Source organism: Polyodon spathula, chromosome 3 (assembly GCF_017654505.1).
Source record: "Polyodon spathula isolate WHYD16114869_AA chromosome 3, ASM1765450v1, whole genome shotgun sequence".
In the NCBI taxonomy this organism is placed as follows: Eukaryota; Metazoa; Chordata; class Actinopteri; order Acipenseriformes; family Polyodontidae; genus Polyodon; species Polyodon spathula.
Window position 1 is genome coordinate 80,786,610 of NC_054536.1, and position 21,095 is coordinate 80,807,704.

General features: G+C 37.1%; 1 protein-coding gene across 3 annotated transcripts in view; it reads left to right on the forward strand.

Annotated features, from left to right (window-relative positions):
- LOC121313477 (GRB2-associated and regulator of MAPK protein-like) overlaps positions 1-15,867 on the forward strand; it is a 62,513-nt gene extending 46,646 nt beyond the window's left edge. For 2 of the 3 annotated variants that reach the window (XM_041246078.1, XM_041246079.1), the window contains 4 exons: positions 805-935; positions 4,587-5,753; positions 14,096-14,262; positions 14,570-15,867. In XM_041246078.1, coding sequence (XP_041102012.1) covers positions 805-935; positions 4,587-5,753; positions 14,096-14,262; positions 14,570-15,476 — 2,372 coding nt within the window. In that variant the 3' untranslated portion in view covers positions 15,477-15,867. Of the gene's footprint in view, positions 1-804; positions 936-1,344; positions 1,774-4,586; positions 5,754-14,095; positions 14,263-14,569 lie in introns of those variants that run through there. The other variant, XM_041246080.1, reaches the window with a different exon arrangement.
- Positions 15,868-21,095: the final 5,228 nt, after the last annotated feature.

The window sequence follows — 21,095 nt, forward strand, 5'->3', positions numbered from 1 at the left end:
CTGCTCGGTATCGTCCTCCTCTTTTGTACTATTTCTAACAGTTTCCCAGTCCCCACTCACTTCCTGCCTTTCATCCATATTTACATATCTACACATACAGTTCCACAATGACACTCCTCAGAGTCTATTTATGTAAAAAGACATTGCATAGAATACCGTCACTGTCTCCAAATAGTGTTTAAATCAATTGAATAAGTCCTAGAGTGCTGCTCTGCAGTTGTTTGTTAATTAACTGCTTTGTTTCTTCAGTAAATGAGGAAACCTCTCTAAGGTAAATCTATTTTCCCACCCAAACACTGACATTAAAACCTGAAATAATTATCCCAAATCTATTCTTAAATCGGGACCAACTCATTTTTCGTGACACTGTAGTAGCTTTCAGAATGACCTTTGCCTACTTTGTCAGATAATAAACAGTAAGTCAGTCACCAGGCATTGATTATAGAGAGAATGTAATTAGCACAAATGTGTGAAATAAACGTAGCAGATTGACCATACAAGACAAACGTTTATCTGTTAATTATGTTCAGTTTTTTGCTGACAGCACTCGATCTCAATATCTGAAGACAGTAATCTATTAAATTTCAGACTTGAACTAGAGCTGACGACAAAGATAATGCGGTTACATGTTGGACTGCATATTGAAAGCGCATGTTAAAGTAGATTACAGTCCAAATTGTCATTTGCAATTTTTTTCATAAAGAAAAAAGCAAATGCTAAACCATAAATTATTTGTTAAACCCAATGGATGTTTTCTTGACTATTTAGTACAAATCATTATTTTTTCTTGTTTATCTCTTTTAGGTCAGTTTAAACTGCTGGAACAAGACCGAGATATAAAGGAACCTGTGCAACACTTCAACAGTGTGGAGGAGGTGGCAAAGGCATTTCCTGAGCGGGTTTACGTCATGGAGGAAATAACATTCAACGTGAAGGTCACAATGAAGAACAAATATTTATGAGCTCCTGTTAGATAAATCACTGACACTCACGAGATATAAGTTAAGCATTTTCAGGACTAGAATGTTAGGATGATTTGTTGCCCAAGTGAATCTTTCGTACATTTTTATTAAAAAATGAGACTTAAATCCCGCCCTTAAAAGTTCTTTGAAACACATTTGTTCAAAATATTCGCAAATTATTTATTAAGAGGTGCTTTTGATATTTATTTTTTGTCTACACAAGCTAGTTGAAGTGACAGTTATTATTTGTAGTCCTAATAATAATAAAAGCAATGCACATTTATATTAAAAAAAAACAGTAAAATGCTGTTCTGTTTGGTTCTTGTTGCCACAATATACTGAAATATGCTTTTTGCAACATTTCTCAGAAGTGGTTGATATTTTATCAATTGAAATATGTCTTTTTCTATTATTACAGTAAGGTTACCATAACATTAAGAATTAATACATGAAAGAATAGCCTATTGCAAAATACCTATTCTCCCGCATTGTCACTCCAGTTCAGATTCATTGTCAAGGTGACAGCTATTGCCCGCAAGGGTTTGTATTGCAGTTGGTGTTGGGAAACACATCCATAGCATACTGCCTGGGAGAACTCTTGAGTAAGAATGAATAGATGCATCCAGTGATGTTTATCGGGGTGCACCTGATCTGAAAGAATAAAGACACTAATTTAGGGACTGCAGCTAAATGTGCCACAAAAGCTGGGGATAGATTAGAGTTGAGCGAAGCAGTTTCTAATTCCTGAAAATAATTTCAAATGACGTGGAAAAATAGGAAACTGCACATCAAGAGCCAATACATCTTACAGGTACTGTTATATGGGCATGATAGTCTTTTAAATTATTAAAATAGACTTAGTGTGTTTTTAAAAGTGTTTAAAATTACAGATTTGGTCCTAATTTTATATTTTAAGAAAGGTGGTATTTAGATCTGTCACTGTATTATATAACTACAACAATACCTTTAGCACAATTTGTGTTTTTCAACTTAAAGAATTAACCATAACTCAACTCTCTGTACAGATCTGGACAGAAGTGTTTACAGCACACACCCTAACGTGGGTGTGATTTGCATAGTGTGGAAAAAGAGTTAAGAACGTTTATATGTAAAGTTATTTAATCAGTATGTTTTTATCATGGAAACATGTTGTGCAAGTGCTGTTGTCGCATTGCTTGTTTACATAAATTGCTTAACAGCTTTACGTTTATATAAAAGTTTCAAAAATACGAATACACCTCTGAGTCTGTCAGTAGAGCTGTGTTTCCTATTGGAAATTTGCTTACCTTACTTAATGCTGACTTATACAGTACAGAAGGTTTTGAGCACTGAACTAGTGGTGGTCAGAGGCTGTCATGTGTAGTAGATATTTTATGGGTTAGTGTAATAGATATGTCATGGGTTAGAGTAGTATTGTCATACTGTACAAATTCATCAGCAACATTCCAATAACGTCTGAACTTGAAAATCCTCCCACACAGTCGGTAAACAGAGATGACATGACCACAGAGAGCATTAGGAGCTCTGAAAAATCAAAACACTAGAAAAGTTTTGGACAGATTTATAAATTGACGTGGGTTGTGAACAAAGGAGCCTTATGCAGGTAAATTCAAACCCACTTCGATGGCAGTGAATTGGGCATGTTCAGCTCAGTATTTTTATACAGGGTGTTTAATTATCATTTTCATAAGTTGACGTTCAACATGCCAATTCACAAATTAACCTTCAGACTTTCATCTCTGTTCAGTGTTGAAAGAATTAATGTTGCTTTGATGTCATGGTTCGAAGGTGACTTTGCATTTGGTCAGGGATTATATAGTATTCAATCTAAACTACAGTATCCCTTCCTGGTTAGAGAGTGAAAATTAAAGATCATTCAATTCAGTCACTCAAAATGTACACACAAGTATCTTCTTTTAATAAAACAGTTTAATAATACAAGTTATTCAGCACTATGAGACACTAGAAACTAATTAAATTGCTTATTTCTTAAAAGGAAAAAACAAAAACATATAGGGACATACCAGTGCCTGTAACCGGGGAACAGCAGTCAGTGGTGTTCAAAAAGTTAACATGTACATAGTTGTATATTATCTTGATATATTTTATAGTACTCTTAGAAAATACTGTATTTGTTACCAATTAAAAACAAGTAAAGTACAATATAAATACAAGTCTAGAGGGTCCACACACAAATTAAAAATGCTATTAAAAAGCAATAGATAAAATGAATGTAACATACAGAAACGGTATTTTCTATCCTATCAGTTTCCTGAAAGGAGCCTTGGTTACCCCATGTGAGAGCGCGCTAGTTTCTTGCTGGAAAAAAAAGCAACACATGTTATATAAGCATGTTTAAACATGGAGACCACTGTGGATTAAATTTGGACCATTAAGCTTTTTGACAGTATGTTAAAAATTATTAGGGACTCATGTTGTGTGTAAGCAGAACTCTAGATTGTTTCCTGATTGTGTCTATAAGAAGCGATCAATGTTGTTTAAATACTGAAAAGCTGTTTGACTGAAACAATAAGCACACAAAGCCAAGCACAGGAAAAACTTACTTTGATCAAATACTCTTCCAGACAAACATTGTCAAGTTTTGTTTTTGTTCTTCCCCCTCTAAATTTAAATGCAAACTTTAGATTGTATAGACATGATTTTTTAACTCCTTGTTTCTGAAACACTAAACACAAACACCCCAAGCCAGACAAAGCCAAAACCACATTAGGTGTGTTCTGTATAATTCTCTACTGTTGTCTCTGCTTAAGTCATATTTCTCATGCTTTCTGACCAAGCGCATTTTAAAAAAAGAAAATGCTTCTGGATGAACTCCTCAAGGCTACTTATGGGGATGTGATGTGGTGAAGCGTATTCAAATTCACTAAAGATTGTATGATGAAGAACTGTGCACAGAAATTCTGTATAACACTGATGTGCTTCCACATCTCAATTGCCCACAATTATCTTTGTGGAGTATTTTCAGAAGCCATTTTAGCTGTAAATGTTAGTAAGCAAGGCCACTAATGATCTGAACAACAATATAAAACACTCCTTTTCTTCGGTTTATACCATTTTATCTAGGCAAAGGTGCAAGCCCATTTTTTTTTATAAAGCAACTAAGAGTTTTGACTGAAGTAGAGATTAGAACTAACTTGGTACATTATGGTTACTGATTTGTTTACTCAAAACTTAGACAAAAACCTCCATTTAATGATCTACTTTAAAAAATAAATAAATAAACACACAATGTTACACTATACTAGGCAAGCATTTCAGTCTTGTACCAAAAGTATACGGTTGATTTACTCTGCATTCAAAATGTTATGTCATTAACCAATAGTTTCCAATACTTTACACCTGACAAGTGGTATTCTTCATTCATGAAGGTAAAGCAATAAAAAGTTTCAAAGTGAAAATCGTAAATGAAAAATAAAATCTTTCAGAGAACCCTGAAACCAAAACACTAAGTGAACCAAGCCAGACAGAGGAAAACTACACATAGCCCTATGTGAGAAAAGAGCAGAAGTATTTGAGTACTTTGTGGTTTAAAAATAACTTACCAGTATTTGCTCTTCATATATTTAAACATTACAAAAAATGTGGTTTTATATCTGTTTCTAGGTTGCTTCAGGAGAATGTAATGAAGACACAGAAGTCTACAACATCACCCTGAGTACTGGGGACGAATTGACTCTAATGGGACAGGCAGAGATCCTGTATGCAAAAACATCAAGGGAGAAGTCCAGACTCAACACCATCTTTAAGAAGATCGGGAAACTAAACTCCATCAGCAAGCTGGGCCGTGGCAAAATGCCGTGCCTTATCTGTATGAACCACAGGACCAACGAGAGCATCAGCCTCCCTTTCCAGTGTAAAGGCCGCTTCAGCACACGCAGCCCACTGGAGATCCAGATGCAGGAAGGGGAGCACACCATCCGTAACATTGTTGAAAAGACCAGGCTGCCTGTTAATGTCATTGTGCCGAGCACCCCTCCCAGGAACCAGTATGACCTGCATCTCATCCGGGAGGGTCACCGCTATAAGCTTGTCAACATCCAGACAAAGACGGTGGTGGTCTGCATTGTGCTGCGCAGCAACAAAATCATCCCTACCCACTTTCCCCTGCACTTGGCCGTGCCAAAGTTCACCATTCCAGAGGGCTTTCTGAAAAATGAGTCCTGGCTGGAGACCATGGTCCACCGATGGTTAAGCTTTTGCCAGGAGCAGTTTGACATTGACGAGTACTCGAGGGCAGTACGGGACGTCCGGGTGGACTGGAACGAAGACTGCAAGAGCCCCAAGAAGAACAGCAGCTGCCCCGGTCACAGCCACATGCCGAGCTCGCTCAGCTCCGCCCGCGATGAACTGACTCAGTCCTTCCACAGACTCTCTGTTTGCGTGTACGGAAACAACCTGCATGGCAACAGTGAGGTCTACCTTCAGGGGTGCAAGAACCTCTGTGGTGATTGGGCTTTGCTTTCTCATGATTCAGGTGACAGCGGGAGCGACTACCTTTTCCCTGACGTGACCGAAGAACCCGGACAGTTATTTCCCACAAAGTCTGAGATTCCTTATGAAGAGCTGTGGCTGGATCAGGTAGCGGGGAGACAAGCTGGGCAGACTGTGTCTTGCTCTGCTGTTGAAATGAACAAATGTGATGGCAACAGAAGCTCCATTCAGTTAAAAGGTACAGCAACATCATCTTTGCCTGCCCCAGGGCCAGCCAGCTCAGCTAAGGTTTCTGAAATATCTCTACCTCCACCTCCAGTGCCTCCAAAGTCTGAAGCTGTAAGTATCTTTTTTTAACTTTTAAGTACTAAGTAGATATGCTTGAAAGCAATGCATGCAATTTTTTATTCCCAGTAGGGGACACATATCCCAGCAAAGGGCATGTAGTATGCATGTATGAATTAATAATATCTGCCATGTCTATAAGACTTCAGATGCTATTATCCCCATCAGTATAGTAACTTTGAATCTCATTACATGTATGTCGCAAGTTATTTAGAGAATTACATTTTGGGGATGTTTAGGGTGTCTGTCTGTACATTTGTCAGTCTTACTTGAGAGCTCAAGAATGTACATACTGTAAATCGGGCACAACAGAGGAGGTGAGCTCCAGCCGTCATATGCATGTACTGTACGGAGGCACTGACTGTGGCAAACAAATAGCTTCACTTCAACCAAATAAAACCATTTACACAGCTGACCAAATGCGACCAATGAAAACCACACTTACAAAGGCTAGCTGACAAAATGCAACCAATTAAAATTATGTATGTAGGTGATACCAACATTTTCTAATTTGGAAAAATATGGTTCGCTTCAAGTTGAAATTAAATGTGACTTAAAATAAAATAACACTGATATAATTAGCCTTATTAGAAAGTTAAACATTTGATTTGTCGGTTAAATATTCTTTCGCGCTCAGCACTATGGTTACTAATGAGTACATCATTACTGCATACAAAAAAAAAGCCTTAAAAGAAAAGTTAAAAGCTATGTTTCGAGTCAAAAATAGGGCTAAACAAATGGATGTTGTTTGTGATTCAAAAGTTGGCAAATGCGAACCAATTGTGAGAGGACGGATAAAAGCGTTCTGTCCCAACATCCATGTGAACAAGAAAAACAAGCAAAAAAAGTAACAGAAAGTTCCCTGCTGTACCCTGCCTGACTGACTAACAAGCAAGGCACAGGTTTTGTTTATTTGTGTTTACTATAATAGGCAGTGCTTAATTTATAAAGAAAGGGGTGCTGGGTGCAAGCAATGACAACAAAACTGCCCTTAAGAACCGCACATTCAAAATCATAACACGTTTATTTGAAAGAATATTGTACGTGCTAGTGTTAGATGTTTATATTCACGTATTCAAAGTAGTCGTACATGCAGAAAAAATAATTAAAGGCAACTGCAGAACACAATAAATACATTTTTAAAAGCCAGTATATTTTGATAGGGTTTTGCATTTAAATATTTTAAAAAACAAACAAATGAAAAGGCATTCAGAGGAATCCAGAAGGATGAAATTTCTTAAATAAATAAATAAATAAATACGCACCCCCAACACGAATATTAGTTTCACCCACGGTCTGCACGTTATGTATGCAACAGATGCCGCTGGTAAATTATGAAAACGATTAATTAAACTTAGGCTAGGTAGTTGTTATCTTAGTATGTTTTTATTCTCTATTAATTAAATTATATTCATTGAAAAAGGCAAGAGCGAACCAGATTGTTATTATTTGTTATTGTTTTGGTTTAATATAATATAGCAGGCTAATGTTACTACTGAAGTAGACTACAATATATTTTTCTCAGTAAAAAGTTGTCGTTCTTTCTTGAAATTAATGTTCATCTTTCGGATTTTCTTGGGTACTACTAGTTTAATCAAACCAAATAGTGTAAGACGTTGCTTGTATCGTTCATGTTTTTCAAATCAAGTAAGCTTATTTGTGTATAAAAAAGCCACAATAGAGTTGCAGCCTGTGTCATCTTACTTAAAGGCACTCAAGTTTACACTATGATGTACTGTGTTATTAGCCTTCGTGTTTCTGGATATATTGCTATAATATAATAGCTCAGGCCCACGATAAAAAAAAAAAAAAAAGTTTGATTGTATAGTATTTGTGATTTTATTTATTTTTTCTTCTCTGTGTCTCGAGATATTACGGTTTTAGATAGGACACGTCCCACGCGATATATGCGAGTGTGTGGTGTATTTTCTGGACCTGAGCCCCCCAAGGAAAATCTTGGTTGCGCCCCTGCTGTAAATCATTAATTTTAATATACTGTACTAACACCTTCTTGACATACCTGATGACACATATCACATTTTTAGTAAACTGTTCATTGCCATTTTTTATTTCTTACACCATTCTGTACAGTCTGCTTATATACTGTATGTGATGGTCATGGTTTTAAAAATATGATAGCTCTCTTTTTTTTTTTTTAAGGTGATATAACTGGCATAAGTGTTATACTGGGTTGGAGAAAAAGTAGACTAGTGTCCACAGACCTCAATAAGTGACCACTGACCAGAAACATAAGTGGTGATCAGATTGCAAAAGTAATCAGGGTGAAGCTATATTAGTTATTGTAAAGCTCAGTAAGACGTTCAAACCAATTCTATGTTTAACATGTTAGCTTTAAAGTGGCAGGTTATGTAAAGGCTCATTTGGTCAGAACCAGTGCAGCAGCATTTTGGACTAAATTAATCTTGTTAGTTGTGGTACCTGGAAATCAAGCAAGAAACCTTCATCTGTGTATGTAATGCATACTGTACTTGTGACATGTATTTATCTTTTTAACTACAATTTTAAGGCTGACATTTTAACTGCTGACCTTTCTGCCCTTTATTTTTATTCTAAAGAATTTGCAGTGCAGATAATGAATTGATAAATGTTGACTGCCTCCTTTTCAAAAGCTGTATACACTTGTTGTGTGGGAGGATTTTACATACAGAAATTGTCTTTACATAAGACTCCTGACCTACTTTGAACTGTGTTAAATGGCAGGGGGGAACTGCTTAATGTATTAACCCCTTCATGTCCCTCACTACTGGATAAGCGCTTCACAGATATAAGGAGAATGTAAAGTGTGACTGGCGCCACCACATAGATCTCTGAGGGGGCTAACAACACAGAAGTTAAACAGAAAAAAAAAAAATCTAATAAAAAAATACTGATAATTACTCCATGTGGTCCATATTTAAAAACAAAATAAAATAAAGATCCATTCCTGTCCCAGAAAAACTTTTAAAACTGGTATTTTTGTCCCAAGCGAAAAATCCTGTGACCTGGACCAGTGATGTCATAGAGTGAACACCTTTAGTGTTGGAAATGACAGCTGCAATAGGAGACAGACTACGACAGCAATTCTGATTCAGATTTGGTGTTTCTATAATCAGAAACAATGTACAATAATGAAAGCCATATGGAGCAACCATCTTCAGATGGCCTGACAGAGCCCTATTGTTTCGATACGTACAAGAGCGAAACAGATGAACCGTAAAACAGCAGCGATCAAGACAATCTCGGTGATCGTTTAAACAACACTGACTGGTAAGGTTTTTGCTGGGTACCATATCTTTGTAAAAAAAAAAAAAAAAAAAAAATGTAAGTTAGCTAATAATAAAAAAACAAAAACTCACCTGTTCGGAAACACTTTTTCAAGCTCCGCTAACCGGAGCCAAAACCACAACAATGGCCATGCACAGAATACAAACGAAAATAAAGGCCTAATTCCACTGGTATGGATTTTGCGTTCCTTATCTCAAGTGCTCCTGTGGTAACTGCCAAGCAATGGGTGCATAAAGGGAGAACATTGGTTGTCAGGAAATTGACGAAACTCGGGAGACCTGTAAAAATAATGACCCTCCGGTTACATGCGAAACCTGTCGCCCAGACTTCACCCCAGTATGTCTCAATTGCAGGGTGCTGGTAGGGTTGTCACCCGGATGGTTTTTGACCGTCCTGGACGTTTTTTAATGGATTTGTTGGTTACCACGGGTATATCTAATGTTAAACGTTTCTGTGTCCAACTAAAGACCATTGCTGCAGTGTTGCTATTTCCCAAGTTTAAGCAAAAACTAAAATGCTTAAAATACAGCAGCTGTCTGTCTGTCTACTCTTCCCACCAACATGCAGAAGCACTGTGCGTGTGTGAGAGTTTGAGAGTCAGGCGAGAGTACTTGGTGTGAGGTGAGAGAAGTAACCATTTTGATTTAAGTAATGTGTGTGGTAGGAGTAAATAAAAATTAAACAATGGATGATCGAGGCGAAGGTGCATCATTGAGTGATCCTACTACCCCCCGATAAAGAAATCCTGCTTCAGAAACTGCACATTCAACAACTGGTTAAATGCAAGAGGTCAAAGACTGGCTGGCAAAACGGCCATTGTACAATTTGTCAGTTTGTCTTTATGGTAAAATATGATGGAGTTGAGGCTGTTCGGAAACATTAAGCTGGAAAAAAACGCCAAACAGCTGTTCGGAGTGCAAAATAGAATGCATGCATAATACAATTTTTCTTACAGAGAAACACTCTTAAAGAGGATGCTGTGGCTGCAAGTGAATTGCACTGAGTCTTTGATGTTGTGCAGCACAGCTACAGTTTTTTGTCAGCGGACTATGGCAGCAAATTAGCTACACAGCTGTAGGCCGATTGCGCTGTGGCTAGTAAGATGAAGCTGGGAAGAACCAAAATCGAAAGTCTCGTTGAGAATGTACTCTGGCCGTTTTCTGTGGAAACAGCCGTCAAAAACTAAAAAAAAAGTGGATCTCCCTTTGCAGTTGCTACTGATACTTCAAATAAAGGAAGCCGAATGTTTTTTTCCTTTGGCTGCTCGTTTTTGTGATGTTGAAACAGGCATAAACAACGCCCTTTTGGATTTTTATGGAGAAGCAGATGAGACATCGGAGTCGACTGCAGGATGTATACTTAGTTCGTGCCATGAACGGCCTTGGGTTGTACCTGAAAGATGTGGAAATGATAACACATAGTGAATTACGGTAAGAACTGTTCTGTGTTTCCTAAACTGAAAGCAATTCGACCACTGATCGTTCAAGCTAACTGCAGCTTTCACGTTTTACACAATGCAGCCAAAAATTGCATGAAAGCCCTCAGCTTTGATTTGGAAGGTTTGGTTTTGAAGATTTTTTTTCATGCAGTTTTCATGCAATGCAAAGAAAGTAGAACGTCTTAAAACCTGCTTTGAATTTGTGGAACAAGAGTATCGCAAAGTGCTTTTGCATGTGCCCACTCGCTGGCTAAGCTTCTTTACTGCAGTTGAAAGGCTTCTGCTGAATTGGGAAGCTATCAAGGTGTACTTCTTGGAGTTTGGAGAATCATACTGACAGGCTGTGGAGATTCCTCGGAGATCAGTTAATGGACAAGTTGACACTTTCCGAGTGCTAGATTTATTTTGTGCATTCTGTCATGGCCATCTTTCAGAAGTCAAATCTCCATTCTTGAAAAGGGTTCTACGAATGCCACAGAACTTTACTATCTCATGTTGGATGTCAGAAGCCAGCTGATTGACAGAGCAAATGACAATTTTTTTGGTTGCCAGGTAAAAGCTTTGCCACACTTGCCTAGAGGTGCCCAGAAATGACGCAAAGGATGTGTACAATCGAGCAGTAACGTATCAGTGGGGGTGGGGGTTGCATTTCAAAAGTGACCCTAAGTCACTGCAACGTAGACGATTCCAAGAAATTCCTGGATGAGTATTTAAATCATATTTTCCACTTTTGTAAAGTTTTGTATTACATTACTAACATTTACTATTGTGAAAACAAGTTAAAATATTAAATAAAAGCACAGGTTATATTATTTTAGCTGTTTCCAAAACAGAACGGTTAACAACAAAGATAGTGTGCCTGTGTAACTGTATAATCGGATGCTTTTTTAACATATTTATACAGAGAATAACTAAAGAGAGTCGCATGCAGAGTGTTTGGTGTTTGATTTTGACTAAACAGTGACTCCACTATCTTTATTGTACATTCATTTTGTGAGTGACTCTGTTCTTTGACTCTCAAGTCCACAATAAGCCCTGCAGCACCTCTTGTACTGTTTATTACTGTAGCTACAGTACATGGCAACACTCTTGGCAAGCATGTGTGCCCTGTGAACCAGTGTCCAGCTCTGTTCTCAAGCCTGCTGCATGGCTGGCGTCAAGGACATTGAATTTAGTTCCCATTCTCTCACCTCGAAGGTGATCACTACTAGCCTCCCATCTCATGGAGCTCAGCAAACCATAAAGACTCAGGACTCAAGACTCAGGACCCATAAAGACCAAACTTCACAAAGTTTTGAGATCAATCATCTTTCGGGAACCGGATGAGTATGGATAGGCCAAATGGCCCCTTCCTCATTCATACATTTTCTTGTTTTTATCTCGCTTCAGATCATGGCCTGCTAGCCGTGATGTAATGACTACTAAATTCTATATGTTATACTCAGTGTTCCGCATTTCTGTTTTTTTTTTTTTTTTTTTTTTTTATCTTATTTTTTGGAGTTTATTTTACAAATATTAAAATAGGGATAAAATTGTTAAAAATTTGTTTTTATTTGAAACATCGGTAAAAATATGTAAATAAAATTCTCAGTATACACACTTTACATGTGGAATATGATGCGTAGCAGTTTTGGTTTTTGATTAAATTAAATGTCCCTGGCAAATTTTGCCATTTATGATCTGTGCAAGTCGAAACCACATTTTCCCACGTTACCTGGTGCTTTGCGAACGTGACATCAGTACAAAACAAGCCAGGTTTATTCATCTTGAAATCATAAAAAGAAAAGAAAATTGACAGTACTTGACAGGCCAAGGCATCGGGAGACGAGTCAAAAATCACCCTGGACATTTCCATCAATACGTTCCATAGGTTTACCAACTACAGCATCACCATTTTCTGTCAAAAATTTAGTAAGATTTAATAAGTAAGATTGCCGACATTCAGCAGCGTTTTAGCTGATATGATGGATAGTACTGTCGCATGAAGTCAACACACCCCTCTGCAGTAAACAGTGGCTGACCAACAAAGCACAGAGCTCTGACAAACTCATTCATTCTGCACTCTCTTTTATTAACGCACGTGTAAAAGCCATGGGAAATGGATTGCTTGTCTCTCAGTTCACTTTCTTGTTTTAGTTTAATGTGTCGCTTATTTTTCAGTATGTTCTTTTATTGTCAGCATGTACATGTACCTCAATTAAGCAGTATTTGCAGTGTTATACATCCTCTGATCCACTGATCCACTTCTGCTATTTGGCTTTTTGTACACTTGGAAACACTTGTTTTCTTTTGAATATTCATAAAATGATTTACATTTTCTCCCCATTCCTCATCCACTCAAAATATAACATTTTCGTGTAAGTATCTTTTTTTTTTATTATTATTATCAAGCTCGTTACTATGCCCAACACTTGCCACAATAATGGGACTTTGACTGGCCAACAGAATCTCAGGTGATAATGTGTTTAAAACAGCACTTTAATCAAAATATTGTGTATTTCCCAGAAAATAATACAGGTAAAGTACTGAACAGTAGACTAAAAATTGGGTATAAATTAGTTTTAAAAAAATAAATAAATAATTGGAATAAACCAGAAATTAACACTAGTAAAACAACACCCCAACTTTTGTCACAAGATTTGAGGGCACAGGGTATTTGCATATGTCTGTCTTAACCTTATAGCTTTCAGTAATACATCATACATAACCGCTGCACCAACAAAATAGACATGATTCCATTGATTAAATGTCATAGCTGCATGCCCTGGGTTCATATTCAGAAATGTATGTAGTAAAGGATTTCCCTTGTCAAATATTGATAACACTAATGCATTTTAAATAATGAGCATCAGGAGCTATTGCTAATGTTTTAATAAATGCATCTACTGTACATAATACTTCTGTATCCCAGTAGATAGATTACATTCTATATTACAGGACATTTACTGCAGGTTTATTAGCTCTAAATATGTTTGGAAAATGCAGAATTAGCTATTCAAGCTGACTGATTTGATAGTGTTAATGCAGAACTACAAAAAAAATCACCCTATCCTGTTTTACAGCTTGTTCTGCAGACCATAAAAAAAAAAAAAATGTATTGAGATCCTAACAGATGAAATGCCAACAGGCTTTATCTCTGAAACAGTTTTTTCTTTGTTGTTGTTGAATTCCCCCAAGCTCATCTGTTTGAAACAGGTGACCAAGTTGCTTTTCATTTTCAAAATGGAGTTTAGAACTATGCTGATTGATATTGAACATGACACATATTCTGTTATTACCGATGCATTAATGCAGTCCGAAACATCCTGATATAGTCGCATTTTTTGAGTACAGAGCCCACTTTTGTTATTTGAGGGGGATATGAACTGTACTTTACTTTGATAGCTTCTTTCTCTTTTTAAAAACTTGATAAACCTAACAACATGTTTTGTTTTTTTAAAAAGTATAAGAGTAAAAAAACACAAGGAAATGAAATTTGAAGTTACTTTGACTAACCAAATCAAAGTATATTGAATATAAGTAGGCAAGTTCAATATATTAAAAAAAAAATCCAAATGAACCCATTTATACTTTTTTCTGTTTAATAAGAAAATGTTGAATGTGTTTCCTGAAGGTAAAGGAAGAATGCAGACTTCTGAATGTCCCGCCTGTCCCCCCACGGAGCTCCAAGCCAGCGTCTACGAGCCCTTCTGTCCCTTCACGCACAGCCCAGCTCCGGCAGCAGCAAACACGCTCCCCCAGCCCCACACTGTCCTACTACTCGTCTGGACTTCACAACATGTGAGCAGGCCAGTCTACACCTCTGTGTGTGTGTGTGTATCTATAAACAAACTAAACATTCTAAAAGTGTTAGTGTTTTAGAAACAAAGTAATTAAATATTCTCTTTTTGTCAACTAAATATAATTGCAGTGCTAGAAAGAAAGTTATAAGGTAAGTGTCAGGGAGACGCTTGGTTTGGGTGTGGAATCATGAACATGACTGAATTGTATCACAATTAATAGTTTTCTTCTCGTTCTTATTTATTTTAGTAAAAAGCTGAAAATAAAGTGGTGAGATATTCATTCGTTTTTTCACATCTCTATGCAGTGTCGTCGCTGAAAACAATCTCCCCCAGCCAGCTGAACAAAATCCAGTTTGCTACCCGTGTAACTGGATGAAGCCAGATTCAACAGACAATAACAAGTCACCCTTCGGGAGCCCAACTTTCGAAGGTGTCCATTCCAGATCATCTTGGCCGAATAACTTTTGTGGAGCGACGGATTCCCATAGTATTAACGATTTCTTGCCTGTTCAGTGTCACAGTTATTACAGCTACCCGCGGCAGAAGACACCGGGTATCGCAAAGGGAAACATTCCAGCATCCTTTGATGCCAGTGGGACTGAGTTCTCTGAAGGATGTGCTTCACCACCTAAAACAGACGAGGCACCCATTGTCGTTCCAGGCTGCCCTAAATCTGCAAGTTACTCTCTGGAATCACACACAGACAAAACCTTAGCAGAATGTAGCACAGCTCAAAGTCTGTCATGCCCTATCTTGCCTCCAAGAGCACCCAAATTGAATAAAGAAAAACAGAGTACAGAAGTGTCATCTTTACCATCAACCATTGATGGTGCAGAGAAAGAACCTCAGACTTGTTCAACAGACACACCAGGGGAAAACTTACTTGGCAACAAGGGCACACTGGACATCTTCTCTATTTCATACCCGTTTTCGTCACCACTGCATCTTCAGTTGGCACCTAGGTCATGTGGAGATGGGTCACCATGGCAACCGCCCTCTGACCTCTCTGAACTGTCAGTTGAAGAAGTGTCAAAATCCCTCCGGTTTATAGGCTTGTCTGAAGATGTGGTGTCCTTATTTGTCACAGAAAAGATTGACGGAAATTTATTTATACAGCTTACAGAGGAGATTCTATCAGAGGACTTTAAGCTGAGCAAACTTCAAGTAAAGAAACTCATACAATTCATTAGTGGGTGGCGGCCTAAGATGTAGCATGGGGGGGAGGAATAGGGGAGACCAGTCTTTATAAAAAAACATGCTGCAAATGCTGATTCTACTTCAGCAGTCTGTGTTGCACTACACAACTGTGTATTAATATTGGTTCAGAGTTAAATACTATGCAGATTCAGGTACCAATCTTTGGAAGCTGTTTTGTGTGCCAGTAGTATGGAAATAGATTAACATGATGCTATATAAGTGTGCCTTGTGCATTACTGCATATGTCATAACACATCATTGAGAACATCATTGTTTTTAGTCCCAGATTAAGACTAAAGTGTTATTTGTCCTGAACCACGAACCAAAGCTTTATACTGTACAAATGAAAATGTAGTTCTGCAAGAGAAAAGATTCTCTGGTTGAAGATGAATAAATATCAAGAAAATAACAAATACACCTGCTGTTAGTTTGTTTTTTAGATGCTATTTGTTTATTTCATGTTGTTATTTCAAGAATCAGATTGTTTTTATAGAAACACTATTTAAAGTTAAATCTCCTTTTGTCCATATATTTCCACTGTCTGAGCTTATATCTGTAGGAGTATGTATAGTGGTTTCAAATGTGTGTGTGCGTGTGGTTTTTTTTCATTTAAAAGCCTTCAATGTTTGTGCTCACTTAAGTGTGTTTTCTCAAGATGAACCATTAACTTGGAACACTTAAGTGACCAGTAAGACTCAAGTGCAGTTTCTGAATATGGATATTAGTCAAATAAACGTTTGACTTATACCTTTATCAGTGTGCTCATATATAGACCGTTGGCCAGACTTGCGCCAAGGTTTCATTACAATTGGATAAGCAATTCTCTATGTTTGTGTAAAACTCTAAAGTATATATTCAGGAATATTAAAACAATCCCCAGTGAAAACAAGTGAAACTGTTCAACTGGGAATGCAACCAAGCACTGTGCTGAGAGATCCATAAAGATAACTTACGAGAAGAGTACTCAGTAGTGAACAATATGTGAACAGAGTTCACAAATACAGGCAGGCACAATGCATGAACCATCATTATGATGCCCATTTTTGAGCCCCCCACACTAGGTGATCATATTGTGGGGAAAGATTCAAAGCAGATAGGAAGTGGATAATTGCTTTGTACATCTTGTGTTTGATCAAAATGAAATACTGCACTATTGTAAGGAGGGGGCTCCCCTAGTGGACAATACTCAAATAACATCCATCACCAACACAAATACACAGTACCAGACCTATAATTAGCGGGAAATTTAATTTTATGAAACCATAAATATTTTATTGTTAGCAATATTTAACAAAATGTATTCTATATGATAAGGAAAACTGTACAGTAGCTATTGGGACATTTTATTATCATTTAGCCCAACTACAAAAATGTACATATGACATACTGTACCACAGAGTATCCTTAATTACATGTCTCTCTCTCTCTCTCTCTATACATCAGATTCATTAGGCATTATAACATTACACATTAGTGACAATATTTCTAGCAATGATAAAAATATAACAGACTCTTTCATTTTTTTTTAATTATGAGCCCCTCAACCCTTTGCTAATATAACTTCCACTCCTGCCAATGCGGATGCAGTTTCATTCACTAAAATAACTATTGTTACGGTAACGACAGCTTGTTACACTAATGACACATAAACATTTAAACAGTGATTTAAACTACATTTTTTAAAGAAATAAATCATTTATAATGACACTGCACAGATTCCCAGATACTTTTTTAATGGAATCGTCCCACTTTGAAACGAGTAGCACAGTAGATTAGCACATTTTTAAGTAATCGACCCACCTAAAATAAAGCATAAAAAGTATGCCTTTCTCCTTAAATAACAAATGAGTGCTTTAAACCTTTATGTAACCCCTACAAAAAATGCAGTAACATAAACATAAAAACACAATTATTATTAGTACTGACTGTGACTAGCATTGGTGATCATCGTTATAGAATTTCTGAATAAAGTATCCACCCCCAGCCCATCATAGTGCCAGAAAAGTATGAACTAGATATCAGATACACCAAGACAACCGTTAGAGTACAGGGGAATGGGGGAGTCACTTCAATTGATTTAGTGATCCTACTGAATTTGTTTTTATTTATTTGTTTTACCCCTAAGTGTACTCCACATGAAATTACCATTATTGGTTTAATGCTTTAACAAATGAATAGGGTTTACAGCCCACTGAAAGAGGGAACATCGGCTTTAGGTCGAATCGGGCCTGTGAACTGGCTGGCTGTAGGGGTGACGTCAGGCCAGAAAGGAACAATACCGGCGGGTGAAACTGAGACGCTGCGGCGCTCAGTGTTTTATTAAACATTCAGAAAAATAAAAGGTTGAACAAAAACAGCACACGACACTTTAGGCCAAAATAAATAGACAAACAAAAACAGACTAATAAACAGTGGATGAACAGACAAACAAGTAAACAGCTGGTGCTTACAGTATGTTGTAGCAATTATTTATTTTCTCTTACTTTTTATTCTCTCCACACCCGTTCTCCACTCACAAACAATCAACCTATAACACAAAATACACACGTATGGGGCACACTGCCACAGGCACTAAAAAACAACTACCAACTTTTTTGAAAAACCTTAAATCACTGAAACCTGTCTTGCTTTTAAAAAATTGTAAAAACTTCTCTTACTCGATATATATATATATATATATATATATATATATATATATAATATATATATACATTATATATTATAAATACACACACACACACACACACACACACACACACACACACACACACATACAGAATACAATTCCTCCAGAGTACTTCTGCATCTGAACCAATCCACTATAATCCAGTTTGAAGTCCTAGCTTTACAGAAACTGCTTCTTACACAACTGGAACTATTTGGACATGACGTTGTTGTTTAGGAGGAGAAATCAAAGTGACAGGGTTTTCTAAAGTATACAAAATGTTATCTTCAGGCCAAAAGAAACGGTTCCTGGTAACACTGGATTACCTCAACCTCAACAGCTTCAAACTCCACTCCGTCAATAACTCCTGGGTAAGGTTCCTCATCATAAGAAACAATGCACAATCTTCCTAGGAGCTCATTTGCAGTGCATTTTGCAGATGCACTTTTAATCTCTGCAATTGTTTGTAGTACCTGTCTGATTTATTTTCATTAATCTCAATTACTTCTTTCAAATTTTTTGATAGTTTGGTATGCCTTTGCTATATCCCTTTTCACATACTTTCTGCTCAATTTAAGAGTTGAAGAAGTGTTTCAGAAATGTCTTCATCTAGACTAATGTGGGGAAGCTATAAAAAAAGGCCCACAAAATGATCAGATATATAATGAAGTGTTGAATTAAAATCAATGGAAGTAATGTTAAAACTTTACAATGGATTAGTAAGACCTCATTTAGAATAGTGTATTCAATTTTAGTCACCTCGCTGCAAAAAGGTTATTGCTGCTCTAGAAAGAGTGCAAAGAAGAGCGACCAGAATTATTCTGGTTTTAAAATGCATGTCATATGCAGACAGGCTAAAAGAACTGAATCTATTCAGTTTTGAACAAAGAAGACTATGCGGCGATTTGATTCAAGCATTACAAATTTTAAAAGGTATTGACTGTGGACTCAAGGGACTTTTTTGACCTGAAAAAAGAAACAAGGACCAGGGGTCACAAATGGAGATTAGATAAAGGGGCATTCTTAACAGAAAATATGAGGCACTTTTTCTACACAGAGAATTGTGGGAGTCTGGAACCAACTCCCCAGTAATGCTGTTGAAGCATTTCTTATGTGCTTATGTTCTTATACTTGTTGACTTTCGAAACTGTTGACGTTCGAAATCGGGTGTGCAGTTGAACATTTAATGGTGAAAATGGCATTGAGCAAACCCTCCACCAGTAATAGACAAAAGTATGAGGCTTTAAACCAGACTTGGGCAAAGAGTTTACTTTCACTGAAATCAGTGGTAAACCTGGGTCTCATCTGCAACAAATCCACACACGCTTGCACAAGGCGAGCAACCTCAACCTTCATGAAAACACATTTTCATCTGACTGTCCTCCTGGATCAGGCTGAAGGTGTCTACGCTGCTTCAGTAAAGTAACTGATTTAACAACTCAAGCGAGTTTTGTATGGCAAGCCTGGGATGTCGCTCGTGGTATATGCCCTTATTCACTTGAATGAAACTTTCTACATAATTGGAATGTTGGCGCTAGACTAGAGAATGCATGTTTAAATGTTATATTGGAGGTCTAAAATTAATGTTATCTTACGTCTCGTCATGAGCAGGTACTGTAATCCCTTTTTCATCCCTTTGCCTTTGTCATTTGTCATCCACAAAGCTCAACAGTATTTAATGCACGCAGCAGTCATACAAAAGAAAAACGCATCTTTTTTTTAGTCCAATTATTCAAATCCTCAAGGGAAGTTTGTCAAAAAAGAATCCTTCCACAAATGTGTGCTTTTAGTGAAATCAGGTCAGTTATTGTATTTTCTTTCACAATAACTGAATATGTTTGCGAAATACATACAGTATAAACAGAAATAATGAAAAACACCATAGTGTTACATTTAAAGTGTAAATCTACAGGACAATACAAATTACACAGAAACTGTGTAGGCTCTGCAATGTTCTATCCTTGTTCTTGTGTATTTTGCTGCCATGAAGCCTAACAACTACTACACTGCACAACAATGCTAGTAGTCCTGTATTTAAAATGCCTAGCTCTCACAAACATTTCACGTTGTACAGTACATGTCTTGCGGCTCTCGACTATATGGAAACATTTAGTATGTGGCCCGTAGGGTATAACTTTAGTATAACTAGGGCTTCTGACTTTCGGCTGTAACCGATAAAACACCCCCATTCCCATTAAAAAACAAAGCCTACTACAAAGATAATAATAAATACATTTGCTGCTGGGCAATGTCCCGCCTCGTGACTTGTGTCTATCATTGATTCGTTCTGAATATTTTAATCTCGCCCCAACTACTGCGTGACAGCACATTCCTACATTTCTATTGGAGACTCTACTTGCGAGATTTAAAACGAGATTACAATCAGGAAAGGAGGCTTGTTAGCGGGATTTAAAGATGTTTACAGTTAAAATACAGAATATTTAAAACAGAATTGAGGCGAAATGTACAAAAATGCCTAGACTCAAAAACCCCAGAATGTGCCTGTGACCACAGGGATTCCGCTGTGGAAGAAAGCCAAGAAACGAAGGTACTTCAGAAATACAAAACAAAACAAAAACCCTGAAGCATTTTGGAAAGTAACCGAAAACGCTAATTTCATACAGTAAATAAAAAAAACCAGAAGTCCAGAAAAAAAAAAAAAAAAACGATTTACATAAAACTCGAATATAGCTAAAAAAAAAATAAAACACCGAAAAATACAATTAATAAAACCGAAAAACAGAAGCCCTACGTATAATCAAAGCCATACAGCATAATCAAAGATGCTTATTTTGTAATGTACACAGTTAAATTACAATACGCAATGACAAAAATAATTATAGCATTCCAAATAATAAGCAAGTGTATACTGTCACCTCTCTGCCACAAGTACTACATGCATTACACCTGTGCACCCCCCCCCCCAAAAAAAAGGTGAATGACCCTGTGACCTACAAGTCACGGGGTTA